Here is a 22,865-nt window from a genome sequence, read left to right as displayed (position 1 = left end):
GGGTCCGGTTTCCGGCGGGAGAGCGGGCTGCCATACCCGGGAAAGGGTCCCGCTTGTGCTAGGGACTTGTGGGCTGGCTGCACTGGCCACTGCGGGGTGCCCGCCAGAATGCCCCACTTGGAAAACGTGGTGCTTTGTCGCGAGTCTCAAGTGTCCACCTTGCAGTCCTTGTTTGGAGAGGTATTGTAGTTAAACTGTCTTCCAGATCCTGGAGGCAGACGTTTCGGTAGTCTTACGACCTGTTCCAATTTTTTTTTTTTTCGTGTTTGGATTGAGGGCCAAAAGGCCGTTTTTACGTTAAATAGGGGTGTTGTGGTTCTGTACTGCACCTTCACCCACAGTCTCTTCCGATTATTGAAGAGGAGACTGCCTAAGAAGGACCGGCCTGCACTACAGAACGTTGCCTAAGACGTGTTTGACACACGCCACACTTCTGAGAAGTTTGCCCACATTAGCTCCTAGAAGTTGCTTATCTTACCCCAGCCCAATGACATTTATGTAACAGATGTGTTTGCAGAGTGTTGTTTATTCAAATATAAGTTCACACGTTTCTGTGCGGTAGTTGGAGTGAGTCAAGTGTAGAGAGGTGGTTGCTTTCAAGGCCACTAAGGGGCAAAGCAGTGCTTCAGGTTTAAAAATTGACTGGCTTTTCCAGAATTGTAACAGTCCCGAAGAGGTCTAGTGTAAACTTTTCTCCTTAACTGATAGTTCACAGGATGCCCTAGAGAAGAGTTTGTCTTCTCTGGATGAACATAGTTACATAGGGAGTCCTTTCAATAGACAGAGGGTAGCATTCACCAATTCAAAATTTAACCTATTTTTGACTGTTTTCTGGTGGTCTTTGATGTACTTTTTGATTCAGACTCATTAATCAGAATTGGAATTAATCAAACTTGGATCTTACCTGTGAAGAAAGTGAATGAGAATATAGGGTCATACTATATCCCCATCTTCTGGTTTGCTTTTTTAACTACAGTCATGTGTTGCTGTCACTTAATGAGGGGGATACGTCCTGAGAAATGCATCATTAGGCAATTTAATCCCTGTGAATATCATAAAGTGTATTTACACAAACCTAGATGGTGTAGCCTGCTATACACCTAGGCTGTATGGTGTAGCCTATTCCTCCTACGCTATAAACCTCTACAGCGGTGCAACTCTACTGAATACCGTAGGCAGTTGTAACACAGTGATGTCTGCATCTAAACGTATCTAAACATAGAAAAGGTACAGCAAAAATAGGGTATTATAATCTTATGAGACCACTGTTGTATATGTGGTCCATCTTTGAACACGTGACAGTACTTTCATCCAACTAGAAATACTGCATGGCAGTTTGAGGTGGCCTGTGAAGCATTAGGGGAAAAGTACTCCCCTTGTCTAAAGGGGCGCATTATTTTGGGAAGTTAGAGGTCAACAACTGCATCTTCAATTAATTTTCTATTTATAATGCTTTCAATTATAGTTATATTATTACTGGAGCATTTTCTTGATTATGTTCTCTGCATTTCATCTCTGGAACGCAGATCACTCCAACCAGAAATGCTCCTGCTGAAAAAGAACAATTGGCAAATAGGGATGAGTAGTATTGACTTAGTGGTGGATCACAGAAGGGTTTTTCACTTTTGCTCTTAATGAAAATTATGTTTAACAATATTTTATTATCAGTTCTGCAAGGTGCTGTGCATGTGGGAAATACAAAGAACTAATAGGAAAGAAATATTAAAAATTGGTTCATGTTTTTAAGAAGACTCATTTATTTGTTCAATAAATAAATATTTACTGAGCACCTTTTCTGTGGCAGGCACTAGCTTATTGCAGTTTACGTTAGCGAGATTTATAAAGGTGAAAGGTTAAATAACAGTGGAACAGTTCAATATAATTCTAGGTCACAATAAGAAAGATGTTATAAGGTATTATTAGGCAACAACAACATGTAATGGATAGCAGAGATACTCAGCAACATGCATGTAATTCTTGAGACAGAATTTTTTGCTTTTGTTTTTTGAGACAGAGTTTGGCTCTCTTTCCCAGGCTGGAGTGGCATGATCTTGGCTCACTGCAGCCTCTGCCTCCCAGGCTCAAGCAATCCTCCCACCTCAGCCTCCGAGTAGCTGGAACCACAGGTGTGTGCCACCAAGCCTGGCTATTTTTGTATTTTTCATAGAGATGGGGTTTCACTGTTTCCCAGGCGAACTCCTAAACTCAAGTGATCTGCCTGCCTTGCCCTCCCAAAGTGTAGGGATCACAGGCGTGAGCCACCGCATCCTGCTGAGACAGAATTTTTGAGCCAGTTAATTTATGATTGTTACATACAAACTTTAGAAAAGGGTTCATGTATTACATTACCTATTCATTTCCAGTAGATTTTTAGTTTATTTTTAGCAGTTGAGCTGCTTTTGCCATAGCTGTATGCCATTTAGAGTCTTTTTCCTGTGTAAATCTGAGTTCCTGATTTGTCTTGTAAAAGGAAATGTTTAACTTAGTGACTAGAATGTAATAAATGTTTGTGACTGTTGCTGTAATCGATGATAATTGAGACTCAACTTCCTCATGGAAATTGCATAATCCCATTTTCTTATAATTATTTTTTTTAAAAAAATGTATTATTGAAAAATAGGCCGGGCGCAGTGGCTCACACCTGTAATCCCAGCACTTTGGGAGGCCAAGGCAGGTGGATCACCAGGTCAGGAGTTCAAGACCAGCCTGACCAAAATGGTGAAACCCCATTGTAACTAAAAATACAAAAATTAGCTGGGCCTGGTGGCATGCACCTGTAATCCCAGCTACTCAGGAGGTTGAGGCAGGAGAATCACTTGAACCCAGGAGGCAGAGATTGAAGTGAGCCGAGATCGCGCCATTGCACTCCAGCCTGGATGACAGAGTGAGAATCCATCTCAAAAAAAAAAAAAAAAAAAAAAGTATTATTTTTAAAAATCCAGTTTTCCTGTAATTATTTTTAAAATGTAATTCAGTTTTCCTATAATTATTTTAAAAATGTGATCCAATTTTCCTATAATTATTTAAAAATGTAGACTGTAATTTCCTCCAAAGTAGATAATGTCTTTTACTGATATTTGTACTTTCCAGTACCCCTTGGTTTTCAGCATTTAGTAGGTATCTAATGAAAGTGTTCATTTAAGTAATGAAGTATAAGTATTTGTAGTATTAACTAGACCAGAGAGACCATTGACAATGTTTACTTTTATCTAGCTGCTAACTTAATGTACTGCAGAAAGATCTTGCATGTATGTATTTTAAAATAAATGCTATGCAGATTTTATTAGTGTTTTATGTGATCTAATGTATGCATTTGTGCCAGCATTAGTGAGTGTGCATAGTTCAGAAGTAGTCTGTAAGTTTTCCTAAGAATGAGGACCCTTGAAATCCCTTTTAATCTTTTGATTATATGTACTTAACTTCATAGCATTAAAATGTACAGTGAAGTTGTGGCATCCCAGGAGATAAGAGTCTTTAAGAAGGAGTAATGTAAAAATGGAGTATGAACAAAATTATCCTTGAAAAATCTCTTAAATGTCCTATAAAGTTGAAAATACAAGTTTGTATATGTAAACCTGTACAATAATAAAAAATATAAATATATAGTACATAATAAAATATGCCAAATATGTTACAGAAATTTTAATTTCATAACAAAGAAAGTGCTTAGAGTTGAATTCAAGTAAGTTCAAAGTGTGTTGATTCATCCACAATATGCTCACTGTTAGGAATTTGGATTGAATATTTTACTTTTCCACATACAACTTTCTCACAAGTTGATAAGTGTTTATTTTCTATTTTGCATGTGCAGCCTCATATTTGTCTTTGTCTTTTCTCCCCTTAGAGACATCATTTTAGCTTTCCATCCATTTTTATTTATGGACATACTGCCAGTGGAAAGACCTATGTAACACAAACGTTGTTGAAAACTTTAGAGGTAAGAATAAAAATATTAAGTATTTCTTTGCCATTCTTTAATGTATAATATTGGTACTGAAGATTGTGAATCTCCACAAATACAAAATTGAACATACCACCTTTACATTGCTTTTCTTCCCATATTATCTTTCTCCATGAGTGAGCTACTGTAATTGACACAGTTGTCCAAACTTACACTTTCTTAACTGTTTCCTCATCTTCCCTCATTTAGTAAATCACATCAATAAACTTGATCTGTTGCTTCACATTCTTAAAATCATTTCTCCATCTACCTTTAATCCTAGCCATTGCTGCTAGGATTTACATTTACCATTGTTTTTTTCCACGTATTTCTGTAAGCCTCTTATTTGCAGTCTTCACCCAGCAGCCAGGCCTTGCAAATCTTAAGATCTTCAGAACAGTGTTCAAGTAATTTGCCCAATGTATAAGACCTTTCCTGAGCTGAATTTATCTTTTATAACATAGTGGTTAAGTGGGCTGTAGAGTCTGGCAGACTCATGTTCCTTTTTGGATTCACCAGTTAGTGCTTTCTCCATCTGCAAAGTTGGCTCATAGTGACAACATCTGGGATTAAGAGAATTAATTGTTAGTACATGGAAAGTGCTTTCTGCAGTACATAGTGCGTAGTAAGCACTCAATAAAGCACTATTATTGATGAGTATTGCCATACTCCCTTTCATATCCTACACCAGAGATGGGCAGTCTTTTTCTTAAGGGGCAGATAAGTAACATTTTGTACTTGTGGACCATGTAGTTTCTGTCTCACCTACTTGACTCTGCTGTATTGTGAAAGCACCCATGGGCATTCCCTGTGTGAATGGGCATGACTGTGTTTCAAAGCAACAGTATGTACAAAAACAGGTGGCTAGCCCACAGGCTTTGGCTTGCTAACCCTGTCCTCTAGCTCTAAGGATGTGTGTTTAGGATGGCATACTGAACTGTGTGTAGTTCCTGCTGTCTTACTTTCAAGCCATGGCACATGCTGCTCCCCTACTTGGAATGGGTTTCCTGTACTCGCTCTTCCTGTTACTTGGCAGATGCTTATTTATTTTGCCAGGTTTTCTTCTACTTATATTCTACAAAGTCTTTCCTGATCCTCTAGGCTGTATCAGATGCTCCCCTGTTTTGCAGCCTTAGCACCTTGTGCTTAATTCTGTCATAATATTTAGCCCTCTCAGCTGTGATTTTGTGTTTGTGTTTCCCTGGCTTTAGATTGTGAGTTTCTTGAAATTATCCCCAGCACTAAGCACACTACTTGGCACATATTAACTTGTGGATTTTAGCTTATTAACTTGTGGATTTCAGCTTTTGATCCCAAAGATCAGCTGTGCATTTTAAAAGCACATATGCCTGGGCTGTATACTAGACTTCAGAATCTGAGTGTACAAGGTCTTGGTCCAGGCATTTGTGTTTCAGAACCCGTTGAATGAAGTGCCCCCAAAATATGTGTTGAATAAAAGCAATAAAACCCAATAAGGAAGTTTTATATTTAAGGGCTGCATTCCATTTTTTTTTTTTTTTTATCACATTGTAGTTTCTGCTGCTACTTAATCAGTGTAATATATGATTATTGTTACTACTGATACAGGGACTCAGACAGGCACTTAGAATATGCTGCCTTTAAAGGTCATGGATAGCACAAATGCTGTAAGCGAGACACTATTCATAACAGAGATATTGTGGACTGTTGTTCGTAAAGAAGTGAGAGTGAAGTGAGTTAGCAAATGCTGGTGAAACTGTCCCCAAGTAAGTTTAATGTGGCTTTAGTGACACTGTTATTCAGAGAACGAAAAGCTTCCTTATTGGATACAAGTTTATAAAATCACTAAAAATAGTTACAAATTCCATTATTTGTGCCAAATGCCACAAGTTATCTTCCTCAGAATGAATCTGCTTTTGTGATCTTATTTTGAGGATAGACTGTATTTGTGAGCAAATCTCGTTTGTGTCCTTATTACTTCTGGAGTTACCTCATTTTGATATTTTGATAGTTTTTTAAATGAAGGGCTAGTTGTTTGTTTGTTTGTTTTTTGAAATGGAGTCTTGCTCTATTGCCCAGGTTGGAGTACAGTGGTATGATCACAGCTCATTGCAGCCGTGAATTCCTGGGCTCAAGTGATACTCCCACCTCAGCCTCCCAAGTAGCTGGGACTTACAGACGTACTCCACCAGGCCTGTCTAATTTTTTTTATTTTTTAAAGACGGAGTCTCACTGTGTTTCCTAGGCTGATCTTGAACTCCTGGGGTCAAGTGATCCTCCCACCCCTCCTAAAGCACTGAGATTACAGGCAGGAGCAGTAAAGAGCTAGTGCTTACAGTCCTTATAGGAGGATTGCTATGGTTTCTAACTCTTAAAATTCTTTTTTTTTCTTTTGACTTAAGTTTATTCAAGGATATTATATTAAAGTTACAAGTGTGAAATTCCTATTAAGAATTTTAACATTCAAATATACTTAGATTTCTTTTTTTTTTTAAAAACGAAGACAGAGTCTCGCTATATTGCCCAGGCTGGTCTTGAACTCTTGACCTCAAAGTCTTGGCATTACAGACATGAGCCACCATTCCTGGCTGATTTCTTTATAAGAATTCTTTATAGGAAAGTACAAGTTTGCTTTGAATTTCCATAAGAAAGAAATGGCAAGCTGAAAGAAATAATTGAAGAGAGTTTAATGAAGGGACAATTTTATAAAGGTTGAGGACATTTTATGGGAATCACTAAGGGATGATGGTACACCAGGGCCTTTACCACCTCTAGGCCTGAAGGGACCATAGAAAGGAGCTGTTACTGGAACCCTACAAGAGGTGTAACCTTAGAAGAGGGGCTGTCCAACTTGATCTTTGGTAAAAGAGTATCCACTGCCAAGCTAGGGCCGCTGAGGGGTCATGGTGGGAGTCAAGGAAATCAATATCCAAACTTCTGTCCCACCATTCTCCCTTAGTCTCCTGCTGGTTCTTTCTATTGGCTTCTCCATCCACAGCCAGAAAGTAAGAGAGTCTGGGTGATGTAATTCTGTAGCTGTCAGGCTCTTGGGGCATGGGGTGGGTTTGGTGGGATGTAGATTTAGAAAGGCAAATGGAGAATATCAGCAGAGCCATTATTGTGTCTGTGTGTTTTCTTCTTTTCTTACAGTGTTTTGGTTTTCGTTTTCAGCTCCCACATGTCTTTGTGAATTGCGTTGAATGCTTTACCTTGAGGCTGCTTTTGGAACAAATTTTAAACAAATTGAATCATCTTAGTTCTTCAGAGGATGGATGTTCTACTGAAATAACCTGTGAAACATTTAATGATTTTGTTCGCTTGTTTAAACAAGTAACCGCAGCTGAAAATCTCAAGGATCAGACTGTATATATTGTAAGTAATTTCATTTGATTAGATCATCTCTTATGTTGAAAACCAATAATTTATTAGATCAATTTTCATGTATTTGTTTTGAGTCTCATTATGTACAGTGCTCTGTGCCAGATGCTTTTGTATACAGAAATGTGTTAAACATATTCCTTATCCAAGGGAAGCTTCATTTAATAGAAAAGGTATGACACATACATGTGACTACATGTAGGATGTGATAAGTGATTATCACCAGATGCAAAGTATTGACTGTGTGTATCCAATACAGCTTCATGAGGTATTAGCATTTGAGACAGACCTAAATGAATCAGAGTATTCTAGGAAAAAATTGAAGTAGAGGATTTTCAGATAGAATTATGTAAGTAAAGGCATGCAGCTGAAAATGGAGACCAGAGAATACCAAATAGTCTAGTTTTAGTGGGTTATAAAGTATGAAGGGAGAAAAAGAAGACTGGAAGATAGGTTGGGGCAGATCATGGAAGGTCTAGAAAACTATACTAAAGCACTTTATTTAATTTCTTAGGGAGTGGATAGAAGGTAGTGAAGACTTTAGAGCAACAAATATGCCTGATTACTCTGAAGACATGTTAAAATGATCATCTTTGGAATTGGATAAGAACTAACCAAGACTGGATAGTTTATAAAGGAAAGAGGTTAATTGGCTTACAGTTCAGGATGGCTGGGGAGGCCTCAGGAAACTTATAATCAGTAGAAAGCAAAGGGGAAGCAAGGCATCTGCTTCACAAAGTGGGAGGAAGGAGAAGCTCCTCATAAAATCGTCAGATCTCATGATAACTCACTATCACAAGAACAGTATGGGGGAACCACCCCCATGATTCATTTACCTCCACCTGGTCTCTCCCTTGACACATGGGGATTATGGAGATTACAATTTAAGATGAGATTTGGATGGGGACACAAAGCCTGACCACACCATTCCACCCTTGGCCCCTCCCAAATCTCATGTCGGTTTCACATTTCAAAGCCAGTTGTGCTGGGTAATTTATAAAGAAAAGACATTTATTTCTCACAGTTCTGGAGGTTAGGAAGTCAAAGGTTGAGGTCCCCGCATCTGGCAAGGTCCTTCTTACTGCCTCCTCTCATGATGAATGGTAGAAGTACAAGAGAGGACAAGGGTGAGAGCAAGAGGTGGCAGAAGTCCCTTTTATAACAAAGCCATTCTTTCAATAAGCCATTCCTTTGATAACAATATTAATTCATTGATGAGGACAGAGCCCTCATGACTTAATCGTCTTTTCTGCAGCTCCACTTCCCAATACTGCCGCACTGGGGATTAAGTTCCAACACATGAACTTTGGGGGACATAATCAAATCATGTCATTTTGTAAAGGCTTTGTAAATGCATTTCTTCTTCTTCTTCTTTTTTTTTTTTAAAAGGTTCTAGATAAAGCAGAGTATCTAAGAGATATGGAAGCAAATCTTTTGCCTGGATTTCTTAGATTACAAGAATTGGTAAGTAATGTGAGAGAGTGCTTTTTCCCCACAACTTAATCAATGGATTGTGTTGTAAAATTTTTTCATTTTGCTATTTGATAGGTGAGAATTAGTATTTTAATATAATTGTAGTTTGCATTTCTCTTATCAGTAAAGCTGAGTATTTTTTTCATAGTAAAATCAGTTAGTGATTTCATAGCATTTATTCTTCAATTATTTTAGCTTTTCCTCTCTAATTATGAAGCTACTGCTTTCTATTAAAAGTTTTTAGATGTTGCTAGAATAAATAGCAGAGGGCCAGACTTTAAAATCTCAAGGATTTTAAAATTTTCTTTGCATTTCAAAATAAGGATAATCTAAAATAAGAATAGCATGGCTATTCTGGCTCATCTGGATTTCTATCTTATAACCTCAGTGTCAGAGTTTACTTTTGTATTTCAGTTTACTCTTGTGTTGGCTTCACAAAGTACAGTAAGTCCTCACTTAACATCTCAGGAGATTCTTGGAAACTGCAACTTTAAGTGAAACAGCCTACAACAGGTTCTTCCTTACCTTCAGCATCATTTCATTATAACATTGTTGAGGAAAAAAATTGGTTTCATTATATGTTGCGCTTAAAGTCAGTTTCTCAGAACCTATCAACAACATTAAGTGAAGAGTTACTAATTAATACTACTGTGATTGTCATGGCCCAATAAGAAAAGAACAGGGGTGGACTTACTAGGTATTTGTGTCAGGTGAAAGCCAAATAATATCACAGATAAAGCAGGGTTTTGTAATCGTTTGAATAAGGAAGATTGGTGAGAGAAATAGCTGTGGTTATTTCCAGGTGGAACCATATTCACTGTATTCACAAAGGGAATAAAGGTTTAGTTTGAGCGAAACAGTACTGTTCAATATATTCAGTTAATATTAATTTAAATTTTATTGGTTTTATGGTTTGTATTTATAAATTTATTTTGGTTTTATAATTTTATAAGTGCTTTGAGCATAAGCAGTTTATACCTACCTAATTTTATGTTTGCATGTGTTAAAGTATTAAGTAATATTATAATAAAGTAAATACTTGGGAAGAAGTGCTTAAAGCATATCTGCCTTTCAAAGTTAAATACATTATTCAAATTTGAGAATCTGCTAGAAGTTTAGAGAGGCCACTGAAATCATTGTGTGCCCAAGGCCGACTCCTGAAGTTTACTTTTAGTAGTAGTTGAGGGAGGGGAGGTATAGAGAGGACAGGATAATAAGCGTAGCTATTGGTGGCCTATTCTGGAAGTTAACCTCACACAGTCTTGCTTTTCTTGGTTTCATTAACTCTTGACATTTTATTACTGAGACTCAAGACCTGTCTTCTTTGAGTAGATGTCTCCTATTTCCTTTCCTTTTATTTGTTTGTTTCATTTGTATTTGCGGGTTTTTGCATATGCATCCACTATTTCCTATTGCTTTGCTCTAGAACTCACCATCTGGTATCCAGAGTGCATTATTGTCTTCTTGCCTTTCCAGTATAGATCACCCTATTTTTTCCTCCTTATGCCTAGTAATGGTGGTCATACATCCCTTTACAACAATTAGGACTTTTGACCATTTTTTAGTTTCAATTATAGAAATTGTTTGAAGAAAATTAAAAGATTTAGAGTAATCTCAGCTGAACTGGGAAAGAGAATTGTTTTGACATTTCTGGAACCATGCTTGATTTTTAAAAATGTATTTCATTTAAGAGAAATCTGGCAAAAGCATTTCTCATTTTTTAATATTAAGTAATTAAGTAAAAGGAAGTTTAAAATATGATGAATATCATATATACTGAAAGTACTTATCAGATGAATAGATAAGAACATTACCAACTTAAAATCTTTCAGCTCGATAAATATCCTCTTCTTTTTAGCCTCTCAATGTATTTAAACTGATTTTATAAAATGCTTTTAGGTAATCATATTTTTATAGCAAAAACAGTTCAGTAATTTGTTATCAGGATTGTGATTAGGGCATGTTATTTTACTGCTATAGAAATAAATTCAGAGATTCTTAAAAGAATCAGACCCAATGTGATGGCTAATGCCTGTAATTTCAGCACTTTGAGAGGCTGAGTCAGGAAGATCACTTGAGTCCAGGAGTTCAAGACCAGCCTGGGTAACTTACAGAGACCCTGTCTTTACAAAAGATACAGAATTTAGTCAGGTGTGGTGGCACATGTCCCAGCTACTTGAGAGATATAGGAGGATCACTTATGCCTGGGAGGTTGAGGCCACAGTGAGCTGTGATTATGCCACTGCACTCCAGCTTGGGTGTGTGACAGTTTGCAAATGGATGAACTCCTTGATTAGGTTTTCTAAATAAGGTTTATTAATATGCAAATAATTTGTTATAGGTTAGAACTTTGGGGGATTTATTTGAAAGAAAAATCCAAATGGAAATACTGCTCTGATTAAGATTTTTAAATACAAAGTTACTTTTATTTCTTTCTTTTACAGGCTGACAGAAATGTGACTGTTCTCTTTCTCAGTGAAATTGTTTGGGAAAAGTTTCGTCCAAATACTGGATGCTTTGAGCCATTTGTCTTGTATTTCCCTGATTACAGCATAGGTAAACCTTAAAACATTGTTTTGGCAAATGTTATGCAGGAGAATAGTTTTTGTTGTTTGAAAGATCAAACTAGCATATTCAAATGGAAATACTTATGATAAAGTATTTGAATATCAAATGGGAATATCAAAGTATTAAACTGTTAAGGTTTGCTGCCAATCTCAAATAAGATGTTTGTATTTCTGCACTTAAAAAATTTACTTTGGAACTGTGAGAGATTATTGTATAATTACTAATTTTTTTTGGATGAGCAACTCTCATATTTGTGCTAATGTATCTTCATTTTTTTAGTCAGTACATTAAGATGTATATGTAGTGTAATTATGACATCTGTACAAATAATCAGACTAGACTTGTAAAGCATATTAAGAGTGTGTTGAAATCTTCATTTACTGTATACTTGGGTTAAATACCATGTTGTGCTTACATCTTTTGATTTTATAAATCTCATTTTCTTTACTGTAACTCATATGGTACCAATTACTAGCCCTTGTGTTTCTTATTTTCTTGGGGACTGCATTTAATCTTAAATTTCATAGATCCTGATGCTTTTGGTCTTTGAAAGAACACAGTAGCTTTTTGTGTTGCTGAATAGCTTTGTGGATTAATACTGGGCTGTCATACAGAGATGATACTTGGGATTCAGAGATTATAACTCTGAAGTATAAGATGGTTAGCAGTCTATAAAAAAAATAGCATTCCATGACCTTGGCCTCATTAACACTATCCCTCTGAACTAATCAGCTGTAAACATACATTAAGATTAACACATTTTTGTCTGTTTTCACCAGAACAGCAGTCAAATAACACCTTCTGTCTTAGCTAATTAGCTGAATTTTTTTTTTTAACAGCAACCCAAAATAGATGGAGTCCTTAATGTCATTGATTTCTCATCCATAAAAATCCCAAAATAAAGGTTAGGAGGAAAAGTGATAAAGGATTTTATTTAAAAAAAAAAAAAAAATCTGTACCTATGTCAGCACTGTTCTTCATAGTTCAGTTTTTTTATGACCCATTTTAAGTACTGAAAAACTATTTAGAATTTAAGAAAATTATTAAAAAAGTAGATTTTATACATTTCAGTCAAGTTGAATTAATAATGTAAGTAATTATAGAATTAAATTTTAAAAATTCTATAATTTAAATTTATAGATTTAAAAATTTAAAAAGTAAAGATACAAAGCAGCATAGATAGAGGGTTTGAGGACAAAAGTAAATAAAATGGTCTTAGTAATTTTAGTGAGTATAGGATAATAGATTTTTGCAAAGTGTATAATAATGGAGCCAAGTTAAATTCTGATTATGAAATTTTAGGGCCTTTTTCATATTCAGTTTTTTTTTTTTTTTTAAAGCAGAAACACTGTAGTCAGACAAAAAGCCATTCAGAAGGGGAATGTTAATAGATAAGTTGAAATTATGGTTAAGTGTGGAACCAGGGCAAAGAGATTATCTAAGTGGTTAGTGTTATCCCGTCACAATAACTTGAAACATGTCATTTTCAGGAATATGGTGTCTGATTTTAAGGACAGCTGTCCTCTTAGCAGTTATGGCTAGGAGCTCAGTTTGGAAGTCTTGTTTTCTGGTCTTTGCCTCATGCAGACTACTCATCTTTTGGTGATGGATATTTTTTCTTTAGAGAGATTATAATGTACTTGATTAGGTTTTTGGTTTAGTTATTGTGTCAGTTTGGATAGATTAAGTTATGTTCTGATAACAATCTGAAATTTCAGTGATTACAGTTTCCTACTTAAGAACATTTGTACTGCTATTGTCTTACATTTTACTTCTATATTTATTATAAACCGTGTAATACTATATTATAAACCTCAACTATTATTATAAACCTCAGATGTTAAATATTATTATTTTGGCTTTAAAAAAGTAACAGGACAAGAAAGAAAATAACTTTTATTGTTTATCCTGCTGGGGATTTGTTGAGTTCTTAAGTCTGTGGGTGTATAGTTTCATCAGCTTTGGAAAAATTTCGGACAGTATTTCTTCAAATATTTTGTCTGCCCCCTCACCTTTTCTTCTCTATCTTTTTTGTGTGGAATTGCATTGTAATTGCATAATTGCATTATGTTAGAGCACTTTATATTGTCCTACTGAAAGTCTGTTTATTTAAATTTGAAATCTTTGTGTGTGTGTGTGTGTGTGTGTGTGTGTGTGTGTTTTATTTGGGTTTTTTTTTTTGTTTGTATGTCTTTCAGTTCACTGGGTTTTTTTTTTTTTTTTTTTTTTTTTTTTTACAAGTGTCTAGTGGGCAGCCAATCTCATCCTGTAGAATTTTCATTACTGATCTCATTATGCTTTTGTTTTCTTTTATATCCTTGAGCATATGAGCATATTTATAACAGTTGTTTTAATTTTCTTGTTTACTAATTCAATTACCTCTTTTGTTTCGGGTTTATTCCCTCCAACTAATTTTTCTCCATCTTGGGTATCCGTTATGCTTCTTCATGGGTCTAGTAGTTTTTTATTGAATTATAGACATTGTGTTTTTTATTGTGTTTTGGACTTTTTTCTCATTAGCATATTTAATTACTTACAGATACAGTTGACTCTTTTAAGGCTATTTTTAAACCTTTTTTGGAGAGATGATCCAGAGTAGCCATTATACCAGGGCTAATTTTAGCTCTACTTCTAAGACATAGTTTTTTTGGAATCTCTACTGAATGCCCTGTGTGTTTAGCATGGTCTCTGCCTTCTGACTAGTGGCAACATGAAAAATTCACAGCCCTGTGTGAATTCTGGGAATTGACATATAGCTCTCCAATGATTGTTTTTTCCCTAAAAATTGTTCTTGCATGGCTTTATAGGGTTTTACCCTATGCATACACAGATTGGTATTAAGCTAAGACTTGAGGGGAACCCCTGTACAGATTTCTGGAGCTCTTTTTTGGCACAGCTTCCTCGCCTCAGATACGCTGCCCTGCAAATTATAGCTATCTCAGCTCTCTCGGCTCTGGTCTCTGTCTCCTCAACTCATTAGGATAAATGAGCTCCTTTTGGAAGTCTCCTTGCACCACAGTCTTAAAATTACCTCTTGTTAGAAAGCTTGGCTGATGGTAGGACTCACCTTATTTGTTTACCTTTTCTAAGGTATTATGGTCCGTTACTTGTTGTTTGATATTTGAAAATAGTTGTTTTCTATAGTATGTCCAGTTTTTAATTGATTATTAGAGGAGGGTATTTCTGGATGCTCCTACTCCCTCACAACTGGAAGCAGAAGTCTCTCTGCAACTTAGGAGGGGCTTTTCTTTGCACATTAGCCTATACTTGGATAGTGAAATTTTAAGACCCAAGGAGACCAACCAGTGGGTTTCTCCTACCCTTTATTTACTACCCAATGATATGCTGTTTTCAGCTTTCTGATATAGATGGGATTTTTTTTTCCATGAATTTGAATAGTCCTAGACTGTTAGAGCTGGCATGACTTGCTTATTATAGAGTTATACTCTGAGAGTTTTGTCTGCAGTCTATAAACAAGTTGCTAGGTTACTTTTACAGCAACACAGTGAGGATTCCGATTCTTATAAGACTTTCATCAGGGCTGAAATGGGCCAGTGATAACGTCTAATCAACTTTCTTATGGGATACAGAGGGCTACGTATAAGGAATACCCAGATAGAGATGTTCAGGGGGTACTTAGAAATGCAATCTGAGCTGGAGACTCAACTGTTTTCCAAATTTTCTTACCCATTCATTTATAGAAGTTTTTTCTTGTTTTTTGTTGTTGTTGTTGTTGTTGTTGTTTTTCCCCGCTTGTTCATCTCTGTGATCATTTATCTCTTCCCTCCATCTCTCTTTTCTTACATCCATCCAGTTATTTGGTAGGTTTTATAGGTAGATATCTTAGTTTCTAAGTTTTTTGGTACCTTTTAGAAATTTTCAATATATTAGCTATTTCCCCATGCCTAGTTAAAAAAACTTAGTGACATTATATTTAAAGTTTGCTGTTAGAATGTAAAAGTGCATAGACTCCAAAGGGAAGTTTTTCTTTTATTTTTATTTTTTCAGCAGTTTTGAAACAAAAAAGCAAATTCAGTAACAGTGTCTCATCTAGTATCCATTCGGGATAATATTCTAAGTATAAAACTAGGCTTTGAAGTTTTTTTTGTCAACTTCTGTGTTTAAATATTCCTTAATAGAGCTATTTCTAAACTTCTGTTTATAAATTTTCAGATCGTTTATATATATTTTTTGATCTTGTACCTGTGTCTAATTGATTCGCAGGCGCAAAAGTGATTAAAATCAATGGTAAATGGCCTTACTAAAAATACTAACTTACTGGGAACCTTAAACAAAAGGAAATTCACATGATTAGAATATCCTGGAAGAGTTTTTACCTGTAATTTTTGCAAAAAACTTGAGCCTTCTGAACTAGGTTTAAAGTTCTAGTCATACGCAAAGAGCTCTTAACTAAGAAGTCTAAGGAGACCATTGCACCAAGAAGTCAGAGGATCTTACGATAAGGAATGAATGTCTAATTGATTCCTGTATTATGACTGGGAAATTTTGAATAATATATGGTTGTTTCTCTTTAAATTTTACTGTGTTTCTAAAATATGATTATTTCCAGCAGGCTTAAGTATAAGGTTAGGACTCTTAACGTGATATTTTATAAAGAGCCTGAGATATAACAGAAGTAGAGTAAAGATATCAAAGTTGTAGGGAGAAAACATGTTTTATAAAAGGGGGAATAACAAAGTAAGGACTAGGATCAGGTGATGATTATTGTAAAAAAATTAATTATTTTCATTTTACAAAACATGAGCATTTTCTAGTTTGTTGGCAGTTTATGTACTATACCCTTTTTTTTCCTAGTTGATTTACTTAATAGGAAGAAAAACTAGAATCTACAGTATTTTTTCCCTTGTTACTGTTTTGCCAGTCATAAGGTTCTTGAGATTTTCTTTAGCTGTCGTTGTTTTCTATTTGTCTTAATATTTAATAATTTTTTTTTACAGTCAGTTTCAAAATTTCAATTACATTTTCAGAATTATTTTTACTCAAAACACTTCTGACACCAAATGTGTGGGGTATTTTTGTTCACCCAACAACAAATTCTTCAGTTCTCTAGATATCAAGTGGGTGTCCTAAAATTCAATTCACTTCTGACACTAACTACCAGAAGTTAGTGCAGACCTCACAAGTTAAGGACTTAGTCCTATAAGAATATTAGCACTTCAGACACCAGTCTAAGTCCCAGGTTTCTACCTGTACTCCTGAAAACTGGTTATAAATTGGGGTTTCACATGACCCCCTCCTCAGGTTTGAATGAGGTAGATATCTTTGGTTTTTTTTGCTAGAAAAATTTGCTAGAATGGCTCACCAAACTCAAGAAAACAACTTTACTTATTCCGTTTATTGTAAAGGATACAAATGAACAGCCAGATGAATAGATACACAGGATAAGGACCAGTGGGGTCCCAAGCCTAGGAGCTTCTGTCCCTGTGGGGCTGGGGTGTGCTACCCTCTCAGCATGCGGATATATTTACTATCCTGGAAACTCTCAGAACCTCATCATTTAGGATTTTTTATGGAGGTGCCATTATATAGTCATGATTTGATTAAATCGTTGGTCATTGGTCGTGGATTCGATCTTTAGCCCTTCTCCTTTTCCCAAGGACAGGAGGTGGGGCCTTGATATGGTTTGGCTTTGTGTCCCCACCCAGATCTCATCTTGAATTATAATCCCATAATCCCCACATGTCATGGAGGGACCTGGTGGAAGGTAATTGAATCATGGGGGCGGTTCCTCCATGCTGTTCTCAACACGCTGAGTTCTCACGAGCGCTGTTGGTTGTATAAGTGTCTGGCATTTCCCCTGCTGGCACTCATTCTCTCTCCTACTGCACTGTTAAGAGTGCCTTCCACCATGATTATAAGTTTCCTGAGGCCTCCCTAGCCATGCAGAACTGTGAGTCAATTAAACCTCTTTTCTTTATAAATTACCCAGTCATGGGTATTTCTTCACAGCAGTGTATGTGAGAATACAGGCCTCTAATCACTTGGTTGGTTCCTCTGACAACCAGTCCCCATCCTGAAGCTATCTAGGGGCCCACTGTATTAGTCCATTCTCACACTGCTATAAACATACCTGAGACTGGGTAATTTATAAATTTATAAAGAAAAGAGGTTTAATACACTCACAGTCTGTGCACTGTACAGGCTTCCGCTTCTGGGGAGGCCTCAGGAAACTTGCAGTCATGTTGGAAGGTGAAAGGGAAGCAAACACATCTTCACAAAGTCAGCAGGAGAGAGAGCCTGAAGGGGGAATTGCTGCACACTTTGAAACAACCAGATCTCATGAGAACTCTATCTCAAGAACAGCGAGGGGGAAGTCTGCTCCGTGAATCAGTCACCTCCTACCAGGCCCCTCCTCCAACACTGAAAATTTCAAATGAGATATGGGTGGGGACACAGAGCCAAACCATATCACCCATCAAGAAACACCTCATTAGTATAAATCGAGGTATGTTTTAAAAGGGCTTCTTATGAGTAACAAAAGATACTCCTCTTATCCTTCTCATTCAGGAAATTATGAGGGCTTTTAGAAGCTCTGTGCCAGGAACCGGGGTGAAGATCAAATATATATTTTTTATTATATCACAAATCACACTTTTCTATTCTAATCTTGTAATAGTTTTATTATTTCTTGATTATTGCTGGGTTTGGGTTTTTTTTAAATACCTTTGTTATAAAATGCTTGAAGATATGATTAGGGTACTGTGTTAATTATTACAAGTTATTTTGTGTCCTGTGAACAGGCAACCTTCAAAAGATCCTGTCCCATGATCATCCTCCAGAGTATTCAGCTGATTTCTATGCTGCCTACATTAACATTCTTCTTGGAGTTTTCTACACTGTTTGTCGAGATTTGAAAGAGCTCAGACATCTGGTAAATGAATATTTTGCTTGTATATATATATGTGTGTGTGTGTGTGTATAAATATATGTGTATATATATCTTTCAATATTTTCCATGTAGAAATGGTGTGAGATAGGTTAGAAACTGAAATTTTATTCTGGAAATTTGCATATGGCCTCTTGAGGCTAACATACCGTAAGAAGGTAGATGTTTGTGGGTTAGTACAAACTTTGCTTGTTCTGATCAGAAAAATATCATTCTCAGATCTTCTCACTCTTCCTTGTTTTTTCTCTAATTACAGAAAATGCAGAACTCCATTAAAATCAAAATGAGGAATAACAGAAAAGAGATGTAAAAATTTGAGCAGTTTTACAACTCTGTTAATATTTTGTAACAGATTTTGTTCAAGTTTTATGTATGCAGTGATTGAGGTCTAGAATCTAGATGGATTTGAGTATGGTCAGAAGCTTTCATTGCAGGTCTTTCATTAACCACTGACCCTGAGCTGGTAATCTTTGTATAGATGGTTCTTTTTAATTTTTTTTTTAAAACAATTAGAATAGCTGTTTATATATCTTAGACAGTTTGGAAAATGTTGATGTTGAATTTTTCTTTGACCTTTTTTGTTTAATTGTGGGGATGGGAAAGGAAGGAGACAAGAATTTCTAGTTTCCCTTTTAGAAATCCTTAATTAATAATTAAGATCTTAGCTCCATTTAACAGAAAATAGTAATATATCTGAGGCTGGAAAACAGTCACTTTCAAAGTAACAGATTCTATGTCTCTTAGCACATTTTCTTCACTTTGTTCTTTTTCTCTTTCTGCCCTGAAAAGTGTTACTTAGTTTCAGTGTGTGTTTGAGACAGAACATAGAAGGCAACTATTTAAAATTACGCTCACATTTAGTATGTTTTTGAAAGTTTCAGATTTCAGGGCTCCTCTGATTTGCATGTAGATTTCAGACATCTTCTCAGTTAGGAAAAAACAAAACTGTTTTTCCAGTTCCAGTTTATCACTGACATTCCTCTAGAGGTTGGATGTCTTGGGATCCCTGGCTTCTGAGGGAAATGGTAACACAAGAGACAGAGAGGAGAGGGTCAGGAAAACGCACCTGGGTGAGATGGACTTAGGAGCAAATAATCCTCCTCTGTCTTGACTGGAAAGTAACTTGCAGTTACCACTGTTTAGCACTCGAATCCTGTGGGAATCTGTGCTGGCAGCCATTTCAAAGTAGATTATAAAGTATAAGAAGAAAAAATTTAGGGAAAATATCTATGGGAAAATAAAATGTAAAGAGAGAAATATATATTTAAATATAGTATTTTTAAAAGTTCTTTGGGTTTCACTGAGGAATGATTTTATTTAGGGTAAGGTTACAGCTTTCTTAAAAATCATATTCATAAATGTGAAGTATGGTTTAAGTCTTATACTACTATTGGTAATAATAAATACAGAAAAGGATCCTTAAACATTAGAGAAAAATAGCACAGTGTTCTTAGTTTTCTCTATATATAGAACACAGAAAAATAAAGTTACTCATTTTCCTTTTTTCTTCAGATATATAGTGTTGTTTGTGTTTGTCTCAAAGTTTGTAAGTGGCATATTTCTTGAAAGTTTATTAAATCGCCTGAAAAATATTCTTTTCAGGGATCTTTTCTAGAAAGATGCTTTATGAACTGATATTTCTGTATTTCTTAGAGGCTAGTTCTATAGGTAGCTTAAGATAGGAGAAAATAAAGTACTACTTTGATACTCATTTAGGTTTGTTTTCTCTGACAAACCTTATGATACTGCCTTTTTAACTGTTATTCATAAATTCTTAAACATATTTTAGTGTTTTAGTGTTTCAACCAAAAAGAAAATCAATACAGTTGCCCCTTAGTATACTTGGGGGATTGGTTCCAGGACCAGTCCCATGTATATCAAAATCTGAGCACACTCAAACCCTGCAATCAACTCTGCAGAACCTGTGTATATAAAAGCCCTCCATACACATGGGTTTTGCATTCCCTGAATACTATGTTTTTGATCTGTGTTTGTGATCTGCACTTGGTTGAAAAAAAAAATCTGTGGACAAGTGGACCTTCACAGTTCAAACCTATGTTGTTCAAGGGTCAATTGTTTATTTTGATAAGCCAAATTGTGTACCAGTAGCTGTTAACATTATGACACTTTAGTGTTATTAAACTATGCTTAGATCTGAAAATCTAAAATGACGGTAAGGAAGTTTGGCTGAAGCGAATAATGTCTTCTTGATTCTTCTTCTCTACACTTAATATTAACCAAATTTGGAAGATTTTTCTACTTTAAATAATTGTTTTTTATGAAGTAGAATAGGAAGAAATTAATGATTTGGTTCGTAGTTTTCTGTTATCTACTTCTATAGTTACACATTTATATATATCTTTTTTCTATGCCTCATTGAATTATTTTGATATGAAATACTTGGGAACAAACATACATATATATATTTTTTTTTTTAAATAAATGGAAGCAGTATGTTTTTAACCAGTTTGCTTAAACTACTGTTCAGTAGAATTCCAATGTTGATTCATAGAAAACTAATAAGTAGTTCTAATTAGTTAATTAGTACTCCTCAAACTTTAGAATACATAGAATTTCTAGAGAGATCGTTAAACATAGATTCCTGGATCTCATCCTCAGTGATTCTGATTTGGTAGGCCTGAGATGATGCCAAGAACTTAGATTTATAACAATCTCAGGTAGTGCTGCCAATCCAAATACTTTGAGTCATATGAAACTCGATGATGTTTAATTGATGAGAATGTTCAGACGTTAGAAAATAACAGTTAATTATTTGGGCTTGAGGTTTTTCATTATATGTTTTATGGTTCTGTATGACATAAATATAACCTAAAAGTACAAATAATGCTTTGTTACTGTAGGGAAGTTCATATTTTTACCCTGCAGTTTTGGTAATTTGAATCTATAAAACAAACTAATAATAGATTCATGGGAAAAAAGGCATACAAATTTATTTTTTAATTTTAATTTAATTTTATATTGAGTTCCAGGATACATGTGCAGGACGTGCAGGTTTGTTACATAGGTAAAATGTGTGCCATGGTGGTTTGCTGCACCTATCAACCCCTCACCTAGGTATGAAGTCCTGCATACATTAGCTATTGCATACAAATTTATTAATATGCATATGGGCACAGGAGCCTTACACAAAATATGACACTCAAAAGGTGGGGGGCAGAAAGGGGGGCCAACTGATTCAAATTTTTATACCATCCTGAGGCTACAGAAAGAAAATGGGCTTGGAGCATGGCATAACAGGTTATTGGAGGGAAAGGAGGAAAGACATGGTTAGGGAAGGCACTCTTGTTGTGCAAATGAAACCTCATAGGTAGCAACTTCCAGAAAGAATAGATGGTAGCCTGTGCTAAGTTTCTCTGTCAGACCTTCAAAGGTGTCAGACCCTCAAATCTCTTTCTTGAGAGTTAGTCTTTCCTAGATCCAAGGTGGGAGATGATCAGAGAAAGCCTGCTTGCATCTGCTGTTTTCTTATTTCCTCTACAGATGCAAATCTCCCTCACAAAAAGCAGCTTTTCAGGGCTATTCTTGTGCTTGCAACCCTTCTGATTAGCCGTATCAAAATATACCAAAGAAGTGTATTTTTGGTGAGACACTCCATTCTCCTAATTTTGTATACAGAGGCAGAATTTAGCCAATTAAAGAATATTTTGTGTTGTGCTATCATTATTGGTATTTTTGCTGTTTTGTTATAGTAATAAGCTACAATTACATTTTTTTTAAGACAGAATCAGGGTCTTGCCATGTTGTCCAGGCTGGAGTGCAATGGCTGTTTACAGGTGCAGTCACAGCACACTACAGTCTTGATCTCCTGGGCTCAAGTGATCCCCCTGCCTCAGCCTGAGTAACTGGGATTACAGGCGCATGCCACTACATATAATTACATTTGACTTGAGCAAATGTGTTTAAGTAAAATTTCTTGAATATTAATACAGATTTTACTTGAAAAATAAATGTCTAATTGTGATCAATCAGTGCTTTTCTCTTCCCTTTTTTTTTTCTTTACTTACAGGCAGTACTTAATTTTCCTAAATATTGTGAACCTGTGGTTAAAGGAGAAGGTAACTGTGTAATTTTACTCATTAATATTTATTTTGAGAAAGGTTTTTACAAGATACAAATTACTGAAATTTTCTTCCCTTTGGGATAGCAAGTGAACGTGATACTCGCAAACTGTGGAGAAATATTGAACCTCATTTGAAGAAAGCCATGCAGACTGTTTATCTCAGGGAAGTATCAAGGTAATTTTCTATTTAGTATGCATACTATTTTTTATATCTTATTCAGGATATATACTCTCTCAGCTGAAATAACAGAGAGAGGGACTCTAAAAGAAAACCATACCTGTTTGAGAATTGGCATTGCAATGGGAAAGCACATGCTGTAGTAAACTCTGCATCTTCAGGGAGGTAAAGGAAGACAAGGTTTTTAAAGGAAGAATGAAGTGAATTACATAATTGTTTTGAGATAATTATTCTTCACTACAAGGATCTGTTTCAGTTCAGAGCTGGACAGGCAGTTGCTGGGCAGATGTCCTCATGGAGGTATTTTTTTGTGTAAGATTGCATTAGCCTTTACACAAGGTTATGTTTTTTTTCTGTCTTT

General features: G+C 35.7%; 1 protein-coding gene across 4 annotated transcripts in view; it reads left to right on the top strand.

The window, feature by feature from the left end:
• The window catches only part of ORC5 (origin recognition complex subunit 5), an 84,304-nt gene continuing 61,439 nt past the window's right edge, over positions 1 to 22,865 (top strand). For 3 of the 4 annotated variants that reach the window (XM_045388637.2, XM_005550437.3, XM_065542421.2), the window contains exons 1-8: positions 1 to 180; positions 3,845 to 3,937; positions 7,091 to 7,291; positions 8,687 to 8,761; positions 11,215 to 11,326; positions 18,100 to 18,230; positions 22,273 to 22,321; positions 22,411 to 22,501. In XM_045388637.2, coding sequence (XP_045244572.2) covers positions 109 to 180; positions 3,845 to 3,937; positions 7,091 to 7,291; positions 8,687 to 8,761; positions 11,215 to 11,326; positions 18,100 to 18,230; positions 22,273 to 22,321; positions 22,411 to 22,501 — 824 coding nt within the window. In that variant the 5' untranslated portion in view covers positions 1 to 108. Of the gene's footprint in view, positions 181 to 3,844; positions 3,938 to 7,090; positions 7,292 to 8,686; positions 8,762 to 11,214; positions 11,327 to 18,099; positions 18,231 to 18,501; positions 19,489 to 22,272; positions 22,322 to 22,410; positions 22,502 to 22,865 lie in introns of those variants that run through there. The other variant, XM_074035724.1, reaches the window with a different exon arrangement.

This window comes from Macaca fascicularis, chromosome 3 (genome assembly GCF_037993035.2).
Source record: "Macaca fascicularis isolate 582-1 chromosome 3, T2T-MFA8v1.1".
Lineage (NCBI taxonomy): Eukaryota > Metazoa > Chordata > Mammalia > Primates > Cercopithecidae > Macaca > Macaca fascicularis.
Note: the sequence above shows the minus strand (reverse complement) of the source record. Positions and strands in the feature narration are given on the sequence as shown.